The sequence below is a fragment of the Bubalus bubalis genome, chromosome 3, assembly GCF_019923935.1.
Source record: "Bubalus bubalis isolate 160015118507 breed Murrah chromosome 3, NDDB_SH_1, whole genome shotgun sequence".
Classification (NCBI taxonomy): Eukaryota; Metazoa; Chordata; class Mammalia; order Artiodactyla; family Bovidae; genus Bubalus; species Bubalus bubalis.
This window is the reverse complement of record NC_059159.1, coordinates 109,131,878-109,152,346: the sequence shown is the minus strand read 5'-3', so window position 1 is coordinate 109,152,346 and position 20,469 is coordinate 109,131,878. Positions and strand designations below refer to the sequence as shown.

The 20,469-nt window shown below is 40.1% G+C and overlaps 1 protein-coding gene across 1 annotated transcript in view; it reads left to right on the top strand.

Moving 5' to 3' along the window:
• TRPM3 (transient receptor potential cation channel subfamily M member 3) overlaps nucleotides 1-20,469 on the top strand; it is a gene marked incomplete in the record, with an annotated part of 593,048 nt that overhangs the window by 489,864 nt on the left and 82,715 nt on the right. The window contains 7 exon segments of the mRNA XM_045165065.1: nucleotides 4,322-4,372; nucleotides 11,611-11,646; nucleotides 11,802-11,942; nucleotides 13,294-13,323; nucleotides 14,106-14,395; nucleotides 15,033-15,261; nucleotides 17,524-17,691. Coding sequence (XP_045021000.1) covers nucleotides 4,322-4,372; nucleotides 11,611-11,646; nucleotides 11,802-11,942; nucleotides 13,294-13,323; nucleotides 14,106-14,395; nucleotides 15,033-15,261; nucleotides 17,524-17,691 — 945 coding nt within the window.

Below are 20,469 nucleotides of genomic sequence, written 5' to 3'. Positions count from 1 at the left end.
CCAGCATTACCATATTGGCAAAGCCAGATAAGGACACTGCAAGAAAAGAAAACTACAGATCAATATCTCTGATGAATATAGATGCAAAACTTCTCAACAAAATACTAGCAAACCAGATTGAAGCACATTAAAAAGATCATATACCATGAACAAGTGGGATTCGTCCCTAGGTGCAAGGATGGTTCAACATGTACAGATTAATAAACGTGATACATTACATTAACAGAAAGAAATATAAAAACCATATGATCATCTCCATGGATACAGAAAAATATTCGACAGAATTCAACACCTTTTCATGGTAAAAACTCTTAACAAATTGAGTATGAAAGTAATACACCTCAACATTTTAAAGGCCATATACGACAAACCCATATATGCCTTTGAAATTGAGGCTTTTGACCTGTGGTGCTGAGGAAGACCATTGAGAGTCCCTTGGACTACAGGCAGATCAAACCAGTCAATCGTAAAGGAAATCACTCCTGATTTGGACTGATTGGAAGTCCAATCAGTCCTGATTGGAAGGACTGATGCTGAAGCTGAAACTCCAATACTTTGGCCACCTGATGCAAAGAACTGACTCACTAGAAAAGATCCTGATTCTGGGAAAGATTGAAGGCAGGAGGAGAAGGGGCCAACAGAGGATAAGGTGGTTGGATGGCATCACCAACTCAGTGGACATGAGTTTGAGCAAGCTCCAGGAGTTGATGGACAGGGAAGTCTGGCATGCTGCAGTCCATGGGGTTTCAAAGAGTCAGACATGACTGAGCAACTGAACTGAACTGAACCTCATACTCATTAGTGAAAGACCAAATGTTTTCCCTCTAAGATGAGGAACAAGACAATGGTGCCCACTCTTACCACTGCTATTCAACTTGGTACTGGAAGCCCTGACCAGAGAAATTAGGCCAAGAAAATAAAAAGAAATAAAAATTTTCATATAAATTGAAAAGAAGTAAAATTTCTCTGCTGATGACAGCATCTTGTATACAGAAAATCCTAAAGACTCCACAAAAAAAACAAAAAACAAACTGTTAGAACTAATAAATTCAGTAAAGTTCAGTATACCAAATCCACATACAAAAATCAATTGTACTTACATACACTAACAGTGAACTATTTGAAAAAGAAAAAATAATTCTGTTTAGCATCAAAAACAATAAAATACTTAGGAATAAATTTAAAGAAGTGACAGATCTATACATCAAAAACTGTAAGACACTGATAAAAGAAAGTGAAGAAGGCACAAATAAGTGGAAAGTTATTTCATGTTCATGAATTGGAAGTCTTAATATTGCTAAAATGTTCATACTACTAAAAACCATCTATAGATTCAATGTAATTGTGATGGCATTTTTCATAGAAAGAAAAAAAAAATCCTAAAATTTGCATGGAACCACAAAAGACCCTGAATAGCCAAAGCAGTCATGAGAAAGAAGAACAAAGGTGGAGACATCACGTTTCTTGATTTCAAACTATATCACAAACATACAGTAATCAGAACAGTAATGTTGGCATAAAAGCAGACATATAGACCAATGAAACACAAACAAGAGCCCAGCAATAATCCCATGCATATACAGTTAACTAATATTAGACAAGGGAACCAAATGTAGAAAACAATATGGAGGTTCCTCAGAAAACCAGAGCTGAGGCATGGGGGAAACGAGGAGATACAGCCAAAGGGCACAAATGTTCAGTTACAAGATGAATGCGTTTCAGGAATCTAATGTATAGCATGGTGACTGCAGTTCACAGTACAGTGTTTTATATTTGAAACTTCCTATGAGATTCAGGTCTTTAATGTTCTCACCATAACAACAACAAAATGATTACTGAGTTGAATATGTTAACTAACCTTATTGCCATAGACATTTCACAATATATCCGAGCATCAAATTATCACATTGTACACCTTAAATTTACACAATGTTCAGTTCAGTTCAGTTCAGTCGCTCAGTCGTGTCCAACCCTTTGCGACCCCATGAATTACAGCACGCCAGGCCTCCCTGTCAATCACCAACTCCTGGAGTTCACTCAGACTCACGTCCATCAAGTCGGTGATGCCATCCAGCCATCTCATCCTCTGTCGTCCCCTTCTCCTCCTGCCCCCAATCCCTCCCAGCATCAGAATCTTTTCCAATGAGTCAACTCTTCGCATGAGGTGGCCAAAGTACTGGAGTTTCAGCTTTAGCATCACTCCTTCCAAAGAAATCCCAGGGCTGATCTCCTTCAGAATGGACTGGTGGATCTCCTTGCAGTCCAAGGGACTCTCAAGAGTCTTCTCCAACACCACAGTTCAAAAGCATCAATTCTTCGGTGCTCAGCTTTCTTCACAGTCCAACTCTCACATCCATACATGACCACAGGAAAAAACCATAGCCTTGACTAGACAGACCTTTGTTGGCAAAGTAATGTCTCTGCTACACAATGTTACATGTCAGTAAAATTGGGGAGGAAAGAATAATGGGGTTTTCAATAAATTAAAATACAGAATTGAATGACCCTCATATGAATAGAGAATCAAGGGAGTAGGGTGATTTATTTCAACTACTGGAAAGAAGGAAGTAGGAAAGTTATAGATCAAGAAAGGCCAAGAGATTTCATCACTCCAGTCAATGGTAATCAACTATCCCTGGAGTACTCTGTTGAAAAGGATTATGGGACAATGGATAGCCTCAGTGAAAGAATAGCTAACATTTATTGAGTGCTATAGTTATAGAAACACTTATAAACACTTCATCATTTAGTCCTAACAAAAACCCTACCAGATAAGTGGTATTATTATACTCACTTTAGAGATAATAAGACTGAGACACAGTTGAGCAGTTTGTCCATGGTCACAGCCGGTAAGCGGCAGGGCCAGATTTGGAGACAAGCATTCTGACTCCAAAGTTTGAAGGTTTAATCCCTACAGAATACTGCATTCCTCAGTGGAAAAAGAGTTCTGATGAGTATGTCTGCCTGAAGGGGCCAGTAGTTGAGGCAGTACACAGGGATTGTCTTGAATACTTGAATGTGTTCCAACAGTGCTTAAGGATTTACCATCACTGTTCAAGATCTTCCAACACAGTCACCAGATTTAGCAAATAAAAATATAGAATTCCCAGTTAGATGTGAATTTAAGAAAAACAACAAATAATTTTTAGTATGTCTCAATTATTGCATGAGACATACTCAAAATTATTCATTGTTATCAGTCAAAATGTACACATTTCCAAATTTATTTATAAAGTAAGTCATGATAATGTAATGTACAACACAGTGACTATAGTTAGTAATATTATATTGCATATTTGAAAGTTGCTAAGAGAGTAGATCTTTATGGTCCTTAGTACAAGAAAAAAATTGGGAATTATGTATGGCGACAGATACTAAAGAAACACTGTAATGATCATTTTGCCACATATGCAAATAACAAATCATTTACATTGTATGCCTGAAACTAATATGTTATATGCCAGTTATACCTCTATTTAAAAAGGAAAAGATGAGAAAACATAAAAACAAAAGAAGTTGTAAATCAAAAGATTAAGAGATGTAGTTACATTTAAAACTTTTAATTTGATACATAAAAAATACATGCATACAAAAGAGAACTACCAAACAGACCATCAATATGACAAAGAAAAAACAGTTCAACATTAAAAATTAATAATATGAATGAAAGTTAAAACAAAAAGAAATTATTCATTGTCTATCTGGAATTCAGATTTAACTAGGCATCCTCTATTTCATCTGGAATTCCTATCCTGAAAGACAAGAGGATAGCAAACCACTTACTTCAGTCTTACCTTAAGCAAACAAACATTTTTTTTTTTTTGCACAATGGCAGAGTTGAATGTTGGGATGAAGACTGTATGGCCCACGAAGTCTAAGAGATTAACCATCTGGCTGTTTACAGAAAAAGTCTGCCAAGCCCTGCTTTAGCCAGTTTCTCATTCATTATGTGTAATAAACAAGTTGCAGTTGGCAGTGTGCCAAAGTGTAATTCTAAAGCACTAAATTGGCCCTTGTGTCTCTCCCTGCTTCACAACTAGCCTCTTGAATGATGTTTTGACCCAGCTGTCATCAGAGTTGATGGCCTGTTTTGCAAAGTTTGAACCTAGAACCTCAAATGCTTTTTCTTGAGGAGCCACAATCCAAAAACCTGCCCCTGTGTTTGTTTAGAAAAGACAGGTACAACTGAGCAACTAGAACAAGGTTCATCTTGATGAACTGCCCCTCCACCAGCCGAAACCCTTCCCTCCAGATCCTTCTTTCCTTGCCAACGAGAGCCCCTGACTAGCAAAACCATTTGATTCTTCTTTATTGTTTTCAGAGACATGGGCCCTCAAACACATTGTACCACTTGGTCAGGGATGTCAAAAAGGTAAGAACCCTCTGGACTGCAGGTCGGAGGCTCTGTCTTGACTGCTTCCTGTGATTAGAAAGTGCCTGTTTTGCATGAGCTGCCGGAGTATTCCTGTCCCTGTCAGAACCCCCTCATTTCTGGACATGGTGTGCGCGTTTGTCTTTTAACTCTGAGACATCTCTGCTTCTGATGCAGCTGCAGTTTTATTGCCAGTCTCTGTGATTTTAGATGCTTTCATTGGACATAATGCTTTGGGATAGTGGAACTCTAGGCTTTCCCCCATGCTGTGTGGATTTATGCCATTACCTGTATTTTCCCATGTGCTCCTCACGTTTGGGGAGCTCATTTCCATGCCATCCAACCGACCATGAAAGGCTTATTTATTTATTAGCTCCTGATACAGTGTATCACTGCCACTTCTTAGTATGACACAGAGCATAAGCATAGCTCAAAAAGTCTCAGAAAAACAGAGACTACAACACAAATATACATTCCATTCTGTTAACACTTTATTTTCTCTAATATATTTTTTCACATTCATCATCCAGTTTGATGGGGGTGGGGGAAAGTCAATTGGTTTGGGTCTAGTAGGTTTATTCCCAATTTAGAAATGAGGTTGAAACACAAGGAGGTGAGAACTATTTTGAGTGGTTAGTAAGGAGCTAGAATTAGAACTCAAATCCTTTAATAATCATTATTATTATTATTAATTGGAGAAGGAAATGGCAACCCACTCCAGTACTCTTGCCTGGAAAATCCCATGGATGGAGAAGCCTGATAGGCTATAGTCCATGGTGTCGCAAAGAGTCGGGCAAAGTAAAATGGTACCTAAGGTTTAGTGATGACTAAGTGTGTGACATTAATCTGAGCTTTCTATGTGTCTTATCTTACTTCATCTTCACAAAAATTATATGAAAGTAATTATTTTACTATTATTATTTTTATTATATTGTGTTATCCCCATTTATAGATGAAAAAATGAGGCATAGGGAGGTTACATTTAATCCTAACCAGGTGGTTGTTCTTTTGCCCTGTACAAACTCTTTCCAAGGTAGCTTCAATTCTGAACCCTTGGCCGAGTTCCCAGAAATGACGTTTCATTCCAAAAGTTAAAAATAGGCGGTGGGACTTCCCCTACCCCATATACATGCACAGACGCGCACACACACGTATACCCACCTACCAGTTGGTCACAATTCTTTGCCAAGTCCATAGGACATACTCAGAAAAATCTATAAAGTGAGGTTAAAAAATAAGAGTACCACTCCTTCATCTCATAGGAAGTCATAAACTAGAACTACCCTTTAGGTGTCCTGTAGTCACTTACTAATTTTTCCTTTGAAAGGCCAAGCAAAGGCCCTGGGGCTACTTATAATATACTACTAACCAGTTGGACTTTGCTGGTAATGAGTAAAGGGTACAAAAAGCCTTCTTCTGATGGCCCTTAGAAACTTTCCTCTCACCTCCACACAATCCTACTGAAAAATTTCCCATCTGTGCGAGTGAGTGAAGCCTGTAGTTCCTTCAAAGCAAGGGAAATAGAGGCTGTGCCATCTGTACATTTTACCAAGATCACACCTTTCCATGGCTTGCCCCATTTCAAGCCATAAGCGTACCTGTCCTCAACAAACCCATTTCTCTTTTCCTCAAGTCTTCCTATTTAGTTTAATTTATCTTGGCTTAAAATTGCCTGGAAACTAAACAGAGGGAAGTATCTCAGAAGATAAGGTGTACACACCCAGCATGTATTCTTTGTCAAGGTACTTGTTGCTCATGCTCAATAAAATGTTTTAGTTTTTCTGAAATTATAAAACGTAAAATATCCCCCTTAGCTTACTCTAGTCTGTGTCCTGAAGGAATTATGAGGCTCTCTGAAGAGACAGCTGTGCATTAGTCCTTCTGTCCCAGTCACTGGCCAGTCCAGGCCTTCAGAGTTGCTCATGTGCCTCCATCGCCCAGTTTCTCAGTGTCATGCTTGATTTTCAGAGATTTTTACAGTTAGGTTCTACTGAATCTAAATGATCAAAACCTATCCTAATAGGTTCTCTTCCTCTTTCTTTATTCTGAAACCCTATTAACTGCCTCTTATATTTGCTTACATTTAGTAGAAGACATGTAGAGTGTTTTTAAAGTATGGTTTTATTTAACTTCTTAGCTAAAGGTGTACCTCAAAAATAATATAAACTCACTAGAAAGGACAGGATGGTAAGAATTTGGGAGGAAGGACTATCAGTTAAGAGCAGTTTTATTTCTCTTTCAAATGTGATCCTAATACCAGAGCAAGAATATAGTTATATAAGGATTCGTTTATTTACTAATTTAGTAATGGGGAAAAAATGATAACAGATCACTCAGGATAGTACTGAACTTACTTAGGAACAATTTTTCTTGAGAAAAAGAGACTGCCAGTGTGGCTGGGAGAAATGAAAGCCTTTGTCTAGTTTCTTCTCTTGGGAAGAAATAGGGGCAGGAAATGCAGACTCCATTTATTTCTATGATAAAGGTGAGTGTCTGACTACTGGAGAGCAAGAATCACAACGGTAGTCAAAGGAGCTGGCAGTGTCTACATTCTATGGGTGAAAGGAGCTAAAAATGAGGTTTTTCTGTTTGTGTTTTTTTTAAGAAGTGAATGAGAAAGAAATTAATATTGGTGCACATCTTCTTCAGAAGGTTTCAGATGACTTCCAGAAATGTATGCCAATAAGATATGCAAAATCTACAAAGACGAGGTTTAAAATGCTAAGAAAATCTTGATCAGTTCAAACAATTTTCAAAATTAAGGATCATAATAATTAGCATATGCGTGTGCTTTACAATTATAGGACTTTATGTACATATTAGTTGATTTAATCTATTAGGACAAAAAATTAATCAGTGATAAGTACAAAATGAATGCTGTTCAAAAGTTAGAAACACAGCCCAGATCTTACACATAATGTTTGATAATCTGTCTATTAAATGTAAATAACACTTATGAACCCAGAGAATACATTTAGGAATTATCATATCATCACTAAGTTAACCAGGATATCTCCAAGTCCAAGTATCCTTTGAAATCAACAGAATTGAATGTGGCGAATTTGAAGCTAGTTGCAAAATCTCAAATTACTTCTATCAAGAGAGCAATCTAAGAGTAGTGAAATAGAGTTAGTATTCCACATCAACCAGAAATTTAAAATGATACCAGCCAACCCAGTTCCCTGAGCCATTTTTGTGCATAATCCATTGGATGTGTCAATGCTTTCATATTAAACCAGAGTGGCCTGAGTCTGTCTGCTTTTCCATGAAATCTAACTTGCATTTTAGTAGCTGTCTGCTCAATTTGTGCCTCTGTATGTTTTAAAGGTAGTTTTTCTTTCTTAAATTAAATGTACTAATACTTCAGATTACCTGAATTATCCCTCCCCATAAAGAAGGGTGATATTTGAACATTATATAGGAAGAGAGGTGAAATTGTGATAATAAAATTCATCTACATGGGAATCAAGACCCAGCGCTTTGCAGGATTTTAAAGCAAAAGCATTTCAGACACACTGTGGTAAAGAAAGGACGTTTTCATAACTCCATCTGCTAAATTTATGCAAATTTACCAAAGCATTCTTAATTTTTAAAAGAACGGTTGCCCAGTCTACTGCCATGCCACACATTGAGGGAGTGTCCTCTTTTCCCATGAATTTTCACCAGGATGGTCTTTTCCCCATTCTCCCTTAGTAAAGCTGACAAGCAGCTATCATTTTATACCTTGCATATATCAGAAGGAAACAGTCTTCTTTGAAGGCTTGTTATGAGTTTCAAAGAAAAAAAGTTTCCTAAACAGCTGAAATCTGATAGTGATATCATAATTGACATCTGAAAAGCAGAGTGCATTTATAAAAGCATATCTAATAAATGAATTCAAATTATTCTTTTAATTAAAAGACATCCTTAGGCATGGCACGGATTAAAATTTAGCTTCAGAGTCGTGGCTCATGGCATGAAAAAAGACAACATTTTCAAGTTGTCAAATTTACCTATCCATGAATCAAAACCTCTCTATTTTACTCTCTGGATCAAATTATTTGAATCCCGTGGCTTGCTATGTGTTGTTAAGGCATGAAATGGGAAATAAGTGTTCAGGTTTTACCAGTTATCAAAGTAATTACCATAAAGGGGGAGCAAGGAATAACAGAAACAGCAGGTAGAATGAATATTACTCCAGTATATCGACTTCCTGTTTGAAAAGGAACCGAGCAAAGGAAGACTCCTCCAGAGGTTTTTGGACATTACCTGTGGAATACAAGGTGGCATTTTTTCTTTTTTTCAAAAAGGAAGTGGATGTTATGAGTACAACCGCATCCCTACGTAACCATTTACCCTCCCTTTTCTCTAAGCCTCTATCTCTACTAACCAAATTCCAGGGATTATTGGAAACTGCCTCAACTCTGCAAGCTCTGGACAGGTCTTTGCCCAGTGACCTGGCAGCAGAGATATAAGAGCAGCCTGCCAGGTAGTCATCAAACAACTGAACCTTTAGAAATAGAACCTTGAAGGAACTGTGTCCACTTTGCCTGTTTTCAGAGCACAAACTGAACCAAGTACAGAGAGACCCCTCATTGCCTTGGGTTAGGTGACCATCGCCTTCTTGTGGTCAAACAGAATTCAGGCTAGTTCCTTTCAGGCCATCACTCAAAGCTCAGTAACCCAGAATAGTCACAGAATCTTTTCTCCTGCTTCAGACCAGACTATACGAAAATCACTCTGAAATAATCAAGCTTTATATAAGAAGTCTTTAGGAAAAGTATATTCCATCACCTATTTTGGTAGTAAGTAAACCTATCAGCCCTGTATGAATTTGCATAAAATTCTGCAAAAATCACCAATGTTTATAGAACATTTGCAAAACAACGTTGCCCCTTAAAATTTTTTATTTATTTTGAATTTTACTATTATCTCTTTCCTGACAACCCACTCTTAAATCTCAAAAGCGTAAATATCATCATTCAATATTGGTCTTCAGGCAATATTGAGTCTTGTTCTTAGAATTCAAACTGATGTTCACACATGGTTTCTCAAAAGAAAATATATAGGTAGTAGGCTCACTATTACCCACATTTTAAATTTAGAAAATTGTTACAAAGTTTAAAAATAGGCACAAATTCATAGACTCACTATGATTGTTGTTCAGTCGCATTACAGTAAACCTTTGTTGTGGTGGGGCGGGGGTGGCGGGAGGTCCTGAAACCGGGCACTTGGGCATTACAGACCATAAAGCACATGGAGTTCAGCCTCTTTTACTGGGAAGAAAACTGAGGCCTTGAGGGAAAGTGGATGATTTGTGAAGGATGGACAGAATTCAGAGCAGTTGACACGCAGCCAGTGCTCTTTCCCCTGCCAGCCTCACAGTGCCAAGGAAAATAGCACAGATGGGGTGAGCCTCCTCTGCAAGTCACCCTTGTAGCAGCCAAATGCACAGGAGATGAGGCTGACCCACACATGCCCAAAGCAGCTCTGGGGCTGCTAATAATAGCCTCGCATGACTGTCCAGTAAGAGCCAGACAATATGGAAACTGCAATCTTGTTAACCTGCCCAAAATAATGGATAAAAAGGGTTGCACAGGTAACATTCTTAAATTCAGTTTAGCACTTATGGAAAGGACAATACATGAAAAGTTACTATCTTAAATCTTTCCCTAAGTTCTGTTTTAAAGGAACCGGATGATTTGGTCTTTCTTGATAGCCTGAGGATAGCTAGAGCTTTCCCACCCAGGAATGACTGGGTGGGAATGTTACTGAGAATATAATACTGAAGAACCCCAAATTGAGACTTGATCCCAAATACATTGATTAATTTCAATGTTTTACTTATTCACGTTTTTACCCCTCCTCCCCAAAAATATCTTGAATGCCTACCATACACCAGGCATTGGGAATGTGAAGATAAATAAGACAATTAAAAGTAGGAAGTTATAAGTTTGATGGTAGGATACAGTTGGCCACCTCTGATTCTGAATCCCTTTCAGATGATTGCTCTTGCCCATAGGAAAGCTCAGTAAGGATAACTGAGACCCGCCTTCATAAGCTAATTCCCTAGTGACAATGATTATCTTCGTACACTTTGAATTTCCCAATGCTGCTATGTAACCGCATCTGAACTTTATGTAGTAGACTCAGAATCACCCGGGCAGCTCATAAAGCGCATGCATCTCATACTTGAAGCAAGACAGGGTCCAGACCTTTGCAGTGTCACCGCATTCGCCAGGTGGCTCAGATGCCACAAGGCTAGAAAACCACCACTACTGGTATGAGCCATTTCCATGAAGCAGCAGGAACTTCACATAGCATCCTGAATGCACCCTCCATTAAAGACAAATCCCAAAGTGGATGCGGTCTTCCGGCCCCTCCAAAATAAATCTGAGAATACAGTGTGCCAGGCTCCCTACACATGGGGCACCTCTACCATTCATGGTACAGAGCACACTTCTGCACCAGGGAACTAAACCTTTCAGATAGTGAGATTTGATCAGCTGTACCCTTTGGAACTCACTGTGAGCTCAGCATTTCCCACAAACAGCGAATTCTTCCATCACCTAACAAAGCAAAGATTTTCCTCAGGCTACACAGAGGTCCCTTTTGAAGTAGAAACCAATAATGAGGAGATAATAATAACTCTTCTGTTTTTGCACCTATATGTATAACATTAAACTTACACTGTCGCTCTAGATCTTTAAGAAGCACTATTCTCTGAAAGAAAATATGAAAAACCTCTTTAATTTTGGAGAAATAAATATTCTATTGATAAAACTTCTCTTATTTCACCCTTCTTTCTTCTTTAAACAGAAGTGATGTTCATAAAAGTCTTTGTCATAACATCCATCATGCTCCCCTTTTATTAAAAAGGTGCCAATTTTTAAAAAATTGTTAATAGAAGTTTTGTATAAAGGATATTCAAGCTCTCAGCATATTTCACCTGATGCAGTCCCTGGTAATAACAACTACTTTCTGGAAGGAGTCTTCACTTAGTGAGTGTGAAGAAATAAATGATCAGCAAGAGGCCAGTAACAGGCCTGGGTCCGAGGCAGAGCAGTGAAGGGGTCTGGGGGAGCATCTGGGAACCTAGTTCCTTAGTGGCTGGGAGTGGTAGAATTTGCCATTTGTGTTTCTTTCTGCTACACTGGTGTTTTTTTCTCCCCAGCTGAAGACTTGAATAAATATTTTGATTTTCTGTTATTGCCGACGATTACTGCATCTTCTTATTTAACTTATGTCTTCTTTCCAAGCGAGAATATCCAGGTTTCGGTTGGATCTATTTTAAGGTGAATTGATTAACCAGCATAATAATACATTAATATGTTTCTTTTTAATTATTATTATTATTTTAGTCTAAAATAGTTACAGAACACACGGAGTAGAATCCCTAGTAAACCCCCTTGTCTCTTGGATGTGTGTGTGTGCCATTCTTCCCTGGTAGGGGAACCTGCCCCCAGACTACAGAATCAGCCTGATCGATATTGGCCTGGTGATCGAGTACCTGATGGGAGGGGCTTATCGCTGCAACTACACGCGCAAGCGCTTCCGGACGCTCTACCACAATCTCTTTGGCCCAAAAAGGGTGAGGCTGGCTCCAATTCCATTTCCTGGCTTCTGGGGAGGTCTAGGATGCAGTAGATTTGGAGTGTGGCTGCTTCCTTGTCTGCAAGGGGGAAATCAGATAAGAAGGCAGCTGTCCTGCCTCTTCTTCCCTCTGCCATCAAATCTGTTTAAAAAATAAAAAAAATGTACTGAGTGTTACACTCTTTCTTTTTCTCACTAGATCCAATTCAAATCAGAAACTGGCATTGAAAGTGAACTTTTTTAGCTTTTATACATGCTGTGAATTGAGATGACATGCTCAACTTCTAAATAAGTCTTTTGGTACATTAAAAAAAAAAGTAGTTTTTTCATTTAAAAAAGTAAACCTTAATGATTGGAGAATAGTAATTATATTCAAATAATCAGACAGTAAAGAATCCATCTGCAGTGTGGGAGACCTGGACTCGATCCCTGGGTTGAGAAGATCCCCTGGAGCGGGGCACAGCAATCCACTCCACTATTCTTGCCTGGAGAATCCCCATGGACAGAGGAGCCTGGCAGGCTACAGTCCACGGGGTCACAAAGAGTCGGATACAACTGAGTGACTAAGCACAGCACACAGCACAATCTTATCTACTTTATCAGCGTTCAAGATTTTTGGTCTTGGGATCTATCCATACCTTTACAATTATTGAGGACTCCCCCCAGCAGTTTTTATCTATGTGAGTTCTATTTAGCTCTATAATTTGCTGAGACGCCGTCCCTTCCACCTTGGTCTGCACGTGTTGTGCACATTCCCAGTGTGACCAGCGGTGCTGCTGTGTGTGCTTACACTTACCATGCCACTGAGTGCCCTTTGACCTCAACAAATGTCCCTCTGGCCCCATTCACCCTTGCTCTACTGGTCAGCAGCAAAGAGAGATAGCCAGCATGAATCATCTCAACATATTATATTTCTGAATAATACCCCAAGTCTCCATATTACAGCAGTCTTTCAGAGGTTTGAGGAACACCTCATCATTTGATTGAAAGTCTCATTGTTCACTCAAGTGCTTGATGTCTAGAAGATGTCGACCAACCAGGATGGTTTTAGAAAGATGGAAAAAATCTTGGTTTATAAAAGAGATTATAAACCTGCAGGGTCTACCCTTTAGGCAATCTCATTATACCTCTCTAGTTTCCTAATTTTCTGTAATTCACCAAAGTCACTAAATTTGTAATTCTCTTAGAATTTCCATAAAGAGCTTCCCCTGTGGTGTTTTATTTAGTGAAATGAATAAATGCTATACAGTACAATAGATTTGTTCCATTACCTGTTTAAGATACATTAGGATTCTTTTCTTACCTCTATAAAGAAAGATCTAACTTTGTGCATAAAATTTTTTTAACAGCCCAAAGCCTTGAAACTGTTGGGAATGGAGGTAAGTGTTTGTTCAAATTATTAGTGCCAATTTTTTATTCTCTTTATTAGAAGTTTTAAATATATATATGTTCATTCCAGTGGTAGGACTTAGTACATGATTCTAAAATAAGGAAGTTACATTTTTCCCAGTGACAAGGGGGTAGGTCACAGTAGGTTTGAAAATTCTATCATGAGGTTATATTAGCATTGCAAACAAAAATAAATCATATTTGAAATACTAACTTGAAAACCAAGAAAGCATATAGGTTCCAGTAAGTGAAATCTACTCATGGGTGCTTACAAATGGCAACAGACCCAAAGGCCAGAAATTCTTCACAAATGCATCTAATGAAGTATGCAGAAACTCGAGACAGAGTATCTGTCTCCCATCTTCTGTTCATGTGGTTATTATCCTATATCCAATTGCAAGTATAGGATGTCCTTGTCCTTTCAGCAGAAAGGGTAATGCTGTCCATCACGAGGTAAAAATGACCCTACGTGTAGAGGAAAAGAATAGATGAAAGTTTTGTTTTGTCTTTTAAAAAGTCCATTGACATTGTTTAAAATTAAAGTCTAACACTGACATGTTCTCATAGGACTGTGCTTCTGCATTTATTATAGCTTGTTTTAAAGTTAGGCATGCATGAACTTGTGAGTTCTTTTAGAATAGAAGCTAGGATAGTTCATTTCTTTCTGTATCTATCCCAGGGCTGGGCTAGTAGCAGATACACAGGAACTATTTACTGAATTGATTGGATTCATTTCTAACTTCATCTCTATGCTTTTTCCCTGAAATTACAGGATGATGTTCCCTTGAGGCGAGGAAGAAAGACAACCAAGAAGCGTGAAGAAGAGGTGGACATTGACTTGGATGACCCTGAGATCAACCACTTCCCTTTCCCTTTTCATGAACTGATGGTGTGGGCCGTCCTGATGAAGCGGCAGAAGATGGCCCTGTTCTTCTGGCAGCATGGCGAGGAGGCCATGGCCAAGGCCCTGGTGGCCTGTAAGCTCTGCAAAGCCATGGCCCACGAGGCTTCTGAGAACGACATGGTAGATGACATCTCTCAGGAGCTGAACCACAACTCCAGGTTGGACAGTCCCGCAAATGGGGTGGTCAGGGGAAGAGAAGGGAAGATGGGCCCCAAATACTGGTTGTCTGAGCTACCCAGTACTTTAAGAGGAGGCAGTATCAACCCAATGGTGCACACAGAAGATGGACACAGACAGTTAACATCTGTGGTACACAGTGCTAGATACAGAGGTACACACAGATGCATAGATTTCATTTCATCCTCTCAACTGCCCCAAGAGGTAAGTCCCCTTAAAATACATACTTTACACCTACAGAAAATGAGACTGAGAATTTATGTAACTCGCCCAAGATCACACACTTGTGGTTAACAAGGCTTAACTATGAACTGAGGTCTGTTGCATTTAAGAAGATACACTGTACTCTGATTTGTGGATCTGCCTCACCCATCCATATGCCTTGAATCTGGGGCCCTGAGTGCAGGGATCATGACTAATTTGACTTACACCCCCATTTCTAAACTCCATATCTGGCACACAGTAGATGCTTAATGGTGTTGGCTGGGTGAATGAATGAATAGACTAGACCCCATAAGGAACAACTAAACCACACATGGCTTGGTCATTGGGTTGCCACTTTCATCATCTAAGTCTCCAAGATCGCCAAAAGACAGCTCCTTATGCTCTCTCTTTCAGGGACTTTGGCCAGCTGGCCGTGGAGCTCCTGGACCAGTCCTACAAGCAGGATGAGCAGCTGGCCATGAAACTGCTGACGTATGAACTGAAGAACTGGAGCAATGCCACGTGCCTGCAGCTTGCGGTAGCTGCCAAGCACCGTGACTTCATCGCGCACACGTGCAGCCAGATGTTGCTCACAGACATGTGGATGGGTCGGCTCCGGATGCGCAAGAACTCAGGCCTCAAGGTCAGTGCTCCCAGAAGGCTCTGTCGGCTATGAGGCCCAGGGGTTAGTGGGAGTTTTCCAAGCCAAATCTGCAGTGGTAGTAGGTGTCCTCTTAACTCAGGAGGGGACTTCTAAGCCCCACCTATGCATCAGAATCTTCTGTATAATTGGGCTTTTGTAAAGTATGGAAATGAGGGCCAACCCCAAATTCTGCTAAATCAGAACATCTAGGTAGGACTTCCTGCCAGTCCAGTGGTTAGGACTCCATGCTTCCACTGCAGAGGGCACAGGTTTGATCCCTTGTTGGAAAACTAAGATCCCACCTGCCGTGTGGCCAGACCAAGAGGAAAAAACAAAAAAAAAGAGCCTCTAGAGATGTTATGCATAGACAGTAATATTTCTCAGAAGACCCACAGGTGACAATCACACACTGGTACCATAGAAGGTACCATTTACTCTGTCACAAGCCATGCTACACCAGGAGACACTTACCTGGACAACCTTTTACCTCCATGCAAGCCTGAACACCTTGGCTCTCCCTTGGCACCATGTCATAAAGAGACACTGGCTCCTATCAGCTAAATTTAAGAAATTTTTTAAATGAAATAAAAATGAGATAGATTTATATGTAAAGATGCTGCCAGATAATCCTGATCTATTCTTCAGTGAAGAAAAACAAGTTGCAGACCAATATGTAGCCTGAGACCATATTTTGTTGTTTTTTAAAGTGCATGTACATGTATAGTTCTATCCATATAACTTCATATTTTAAAAAAACAAAAAGGATACACAGCAAACTTTTTGTAGTGCTTATCCCTGGGGTTGAAAATACAAGAAATAGGATAATCAATGGCTTTTGATTTTTTTATGTTTTCTTCTGTGTTTTACAAGGAAAACATTAAACTGAAAGAGTTTTTTAAAAGACAAAATGGGGAAAGGAGGAGATTGAAAGAATGTTTAAAATGCTTTATTTGTTTAGTTTGTAGCTGTTGCAACTGAAACCAGCCAGGCTTATATTTACCTAGAACAACCTGATCTAGGTGACTCTGAGGTCAGCCCAAAACAAAAGGGCCACCAAACCAGAGCAATCTGCTGACACCACCCTGATAGAACCAGCACCTCTCCCCCACCCCACCCTGTCTGTGGGATCTTGGCCCAGAGTCACAGAAGGGTTCCATGAAGTGGGTCATGGGCATTCCAGCACCACACTACAAACAATGCCAAAACTGGCTCTCAGCTCTGAGGACAGGGTGTCATGTCCCCTGAAGGCTGCCAGGCCTGCCATCTGAGCCTTCCCAGGCCTGCCAGGCACCCTGAGGCAGGGTCACCACTCTCCCCTTTCCCTTAGCTGCTCTCAAGTCCCTGGGCACTGAAGCACAGGCTGTCCTTGCCTCCTTACTTGAAAATCATTTTTACTTGCCCTTCATGACCTCTCTTAGCCCGTCATGTTGGTACACTTTCTTCAAGGAGGGTTGTACTCAGAAGCTTGTACATAAACCATTTTGGGATTGAGGGAAGAGATGGGAGAAGATTTAGGAAGCACAAATCAGGTGTCAGAAACTTGGTCCCGGGAAACAATGAGGTTCTGGATCTCTCATGTGCTTGGTAGTGAAACACAGTGCTGGGCCTCCTGGGGCGTGGTGCAGGGGGCTTCTCATAGTGATACAGAGCCCGTGTGTGTGTGTGTGTGTGTGTGTGTGTGTGTGTTACTGCTGGATAGTACGAAATGCTGAGGGATGCTAAAATGAATAACATGTTTTCTTAAACAGATTTTCTTGAGGTCAACTTAGGACAGTATTTTTTACAGAGATAACCAGATGATAGCTACATAATCAATTCCACTTGGCATATTAGTAAATAAACGCCAGTGGACATAAACATGAATTGATTTCACAGAGCTAAGTGCTATCACGCTACTAACTGGGAATCTGAATTTTTTCCTATATTTGCCTTGGGTAGGGTCTTTTTCCTCAGTTTCCTCTGTGCAAAGTAGGTGTTAATTGGGTAAGATGTATTTGAATAAGATGCTTTGTTTTGCCAAAATCAGACTGAGCTACTGTGAGTTAACAGCTCCCAGTCACGTGGGCAGAAAGAACTCTCTTAGCATGAATGGGCTTATTTATTCAGATATGCAGGTCCTCACTCTGGGCACACCCAACACTCCTACACCCACACATGCACACAAACACAGACCCCACACCCCAGGTGTTCTGATTCTAAGCAACCACCCTTATCTTAATCCTTTAAATGTGATTATTATTATTATCATTATTATTGCTTTAGGTAATTCTGGGAATTCTACTTCCTCCTTCAATTCTCAGCTTGGAGTTCAAGAACAAAGATGACATGCCCTATATGACTCAGGCCCAGGAAATCCACCTCCAAGAGAAGGAGCAAGAAGAACCAGAGAAGCCCACAAAGGAAAAAGATGAAGAGGACATGGAACTGACAGTAAGAAAAAACTATGCAGTTATTATAGGAGGGGAGAACCACTAACCCACCTCTCCTGTGGATATGACTTAAGACTTAGTAACTCTTGGGGTCACCTTCCCACCAGTTACTTCCATTTAAGTATTGAGAGCAGGGTATTATAAAAGTGTCTTCTCGAGGACTTCCTTGCTAGTTCAGTGACAGGTTCAATCCCTGATTAGGGAACTAAGATCCCACAAGCTGTGTGCTATGCGTCCTCTCCGCCCCCAGGAAAAGTGTCCTCTCTATGCTCAAGTAACTAAAGGGACTAATTCTAATCCTTTGGCCAGGATAAGTATCACTCAACAACCCAGTGAAATTCAAAAGCAAGACACTCTGAATTTTCCAACCAGGCGATACTTTATAAACAACCAGTGATGTGGCAGTCTTAGCACATGAAGAGGAAAGGGAATCTGATTTGGGAGCAGTCGGCTCCACTGAGCTGAAACTGTTGTACTGATCAGAAGCTAAGCCTTTATCTGTCTTCGAGGTCAGGCTCACAAATGCAGGACTAATTGAATTTTGAGGTTTGTATGGAAGGCTTTTATTAGCTCTTCCTGGTATAATTATAGAGCATGGATCCTTTGTTCTGTAGGGGGAATTGGGGGCAGCTGGGCATGGGACAGCTTCCCACAACTCTAACTGGAGAGCAGTGTGACTGCCACTGGATTGTATTCAAAGTCTAAAAATATCACAGGCTGTTAAAGGGACAAACAAGGCTTCAGAGCTTTGGTGACATAAGGCAACAACTCCTTAGAACTTCCTGGATATCCCCCAGCCTCCCCATCACTCTGACCAGTGACCGTGATGAGCCAGAAGAAGTTGTTTGGGGAGAAAATAAAAACTGGTTTTGCTCAGGTGACAAAAGGCCTTTGCATTATTATCCTCATAGGAACACCCTGTGAATTGTTTTTCCTCCAGATAAATGCCCTTTCCTTCCAGCAGGTTCTTCTTCAAGATCTATTCACAGGCACATGCCCAGCCCCAAGTACAACAGTGGATAAGCATCAGGCCACAGCTTTTCACTCACTGAGTTGAAGGCCAGTGTTTGCTTTCAGTTTCAGGATCCTTCTATAAATCAGTGGAGGCATCTGCTTCCCTCTATGTTAGGATCTAATGACTGTCTTCCTAAAGATCTGACCTTAATTTTGGCCTCTGAACCCCTTCAAGTATAGGAAATCATATTTTGATCATTAGCAGAAACATTGGTGGTAGTAATATCGAATCTTTATTAAATACTTCAGCAGAATCCTGCCCCATCACCTATTCACAGTAGGACCTCAGGCACAGTTTCTTAACCTCTAATATGAGAATAATAACATTATTATTATTATTATTAATAGCTCACAGGTACATGTAAACAATGTGAAAAGCTTACATGTAACTAATGTATACTTGTGCCTATCATGAGATAAATGTTTGTTAATGTTGTTATAATGGTGTTAAATGCTTTACTTAACTCATGGAATCCTCAGAGCAAGTTCGCAAAGTAGGTACTACTGTTATACCATCTTACAGATGAGGAAGCTGAGATTCAAGATAGGTTAAGTGGCCCTTAGTTCCAAATTAGTTTGACATGGCCTTGACTTTGGCGTACATCCTAGGAGGGCTCAAAGTAGGAAACTGGGAAGGTAGTCAGAAGCTAAGGCAGTATTCTTTCTGGTTGGGTCTCAAGGAGGAAAACAAAGAGGCAGCTCCCTCTCCTGCTCCGTTCAGAGTTTTGAGGATCTGATGTTTCAAGAAGCCACAGTGAAAGGTGCATCTCTGGACTGAAAGCAAATTTTGCTTCCCAGAGAATAGCACCTGCTGTTGCCTACTGAGAACCCAAGTAGAAGATACCACAGTAGCATTAATGCCTGAGCTGATTCTCCACGGGCTAAAGCAGCAGGGAGAATGAAAGGAAGGAAGGGACTAATGGGCTGGCAAAATCAGAGTTGGACAGCACCTTTTTTTAATGTGGTGCTTCTTTAGACCCTAATGACAAGTTCTGTTACTGCTGGACCACTGGTCTCAGCTCACTCTGAACAGAATTGGAAAATGCAACTTGTTGACAACTCCACTCCCTTCATAGGACTGATATTTGAGCTTCTGTGTTAAACCGATGTATCCTCTCTTGGAATAGAACATTTTCCCTTGGCCCTTCCAAAGTTGTACATGAAATATCAGCATCAGTTTGCTTCAGTTTAATAGCCTTCAATAGCTTAGTTCACCTCAAAGGATCTTTCCCAGACTTGACATCTGTGTCCAGCCAGCACAGATTCTGAAATCCGTGTTGTGCAGTCTTGTCTGTATTCGACCCTGTTGCAATCTGCTTTAAGAAATGTAGCCAAAGGAAATGTTTGACTACTGGAAAAAGAAATCAACAAAATCAGCAAGTTAAGCTGCTTAGGCTGGAATTAATGAAATGCCAAAAGTGCTTTACTTAAACCATGAAGGACAAGCCTCTCAGAAATGCACTCACTTTGAAATATTTTTTAATATTTAAGGCAAAATAGATTGTCCTTTATTTTTGTTTTACCTGCCTTGCCAGGTAAGTGTCTTGAATTTTGCCTGATAAAGTCTCAATACATCCAGAGACCAAGGGCATTGTTGTAACTGTTGAAAAAGCCACTGTCCCTAGAGTTTACCCCAAGATGCTATTCTCTGAGATGCCTAAAACGCTCCAGGCTGCCTTTACTCTCATCTAAGTGTCTACCAAAATGTATTTTGACCCTGTATTTTTGAGCATATAAATAAACAGAAGTAGGATAATTGTGTTAC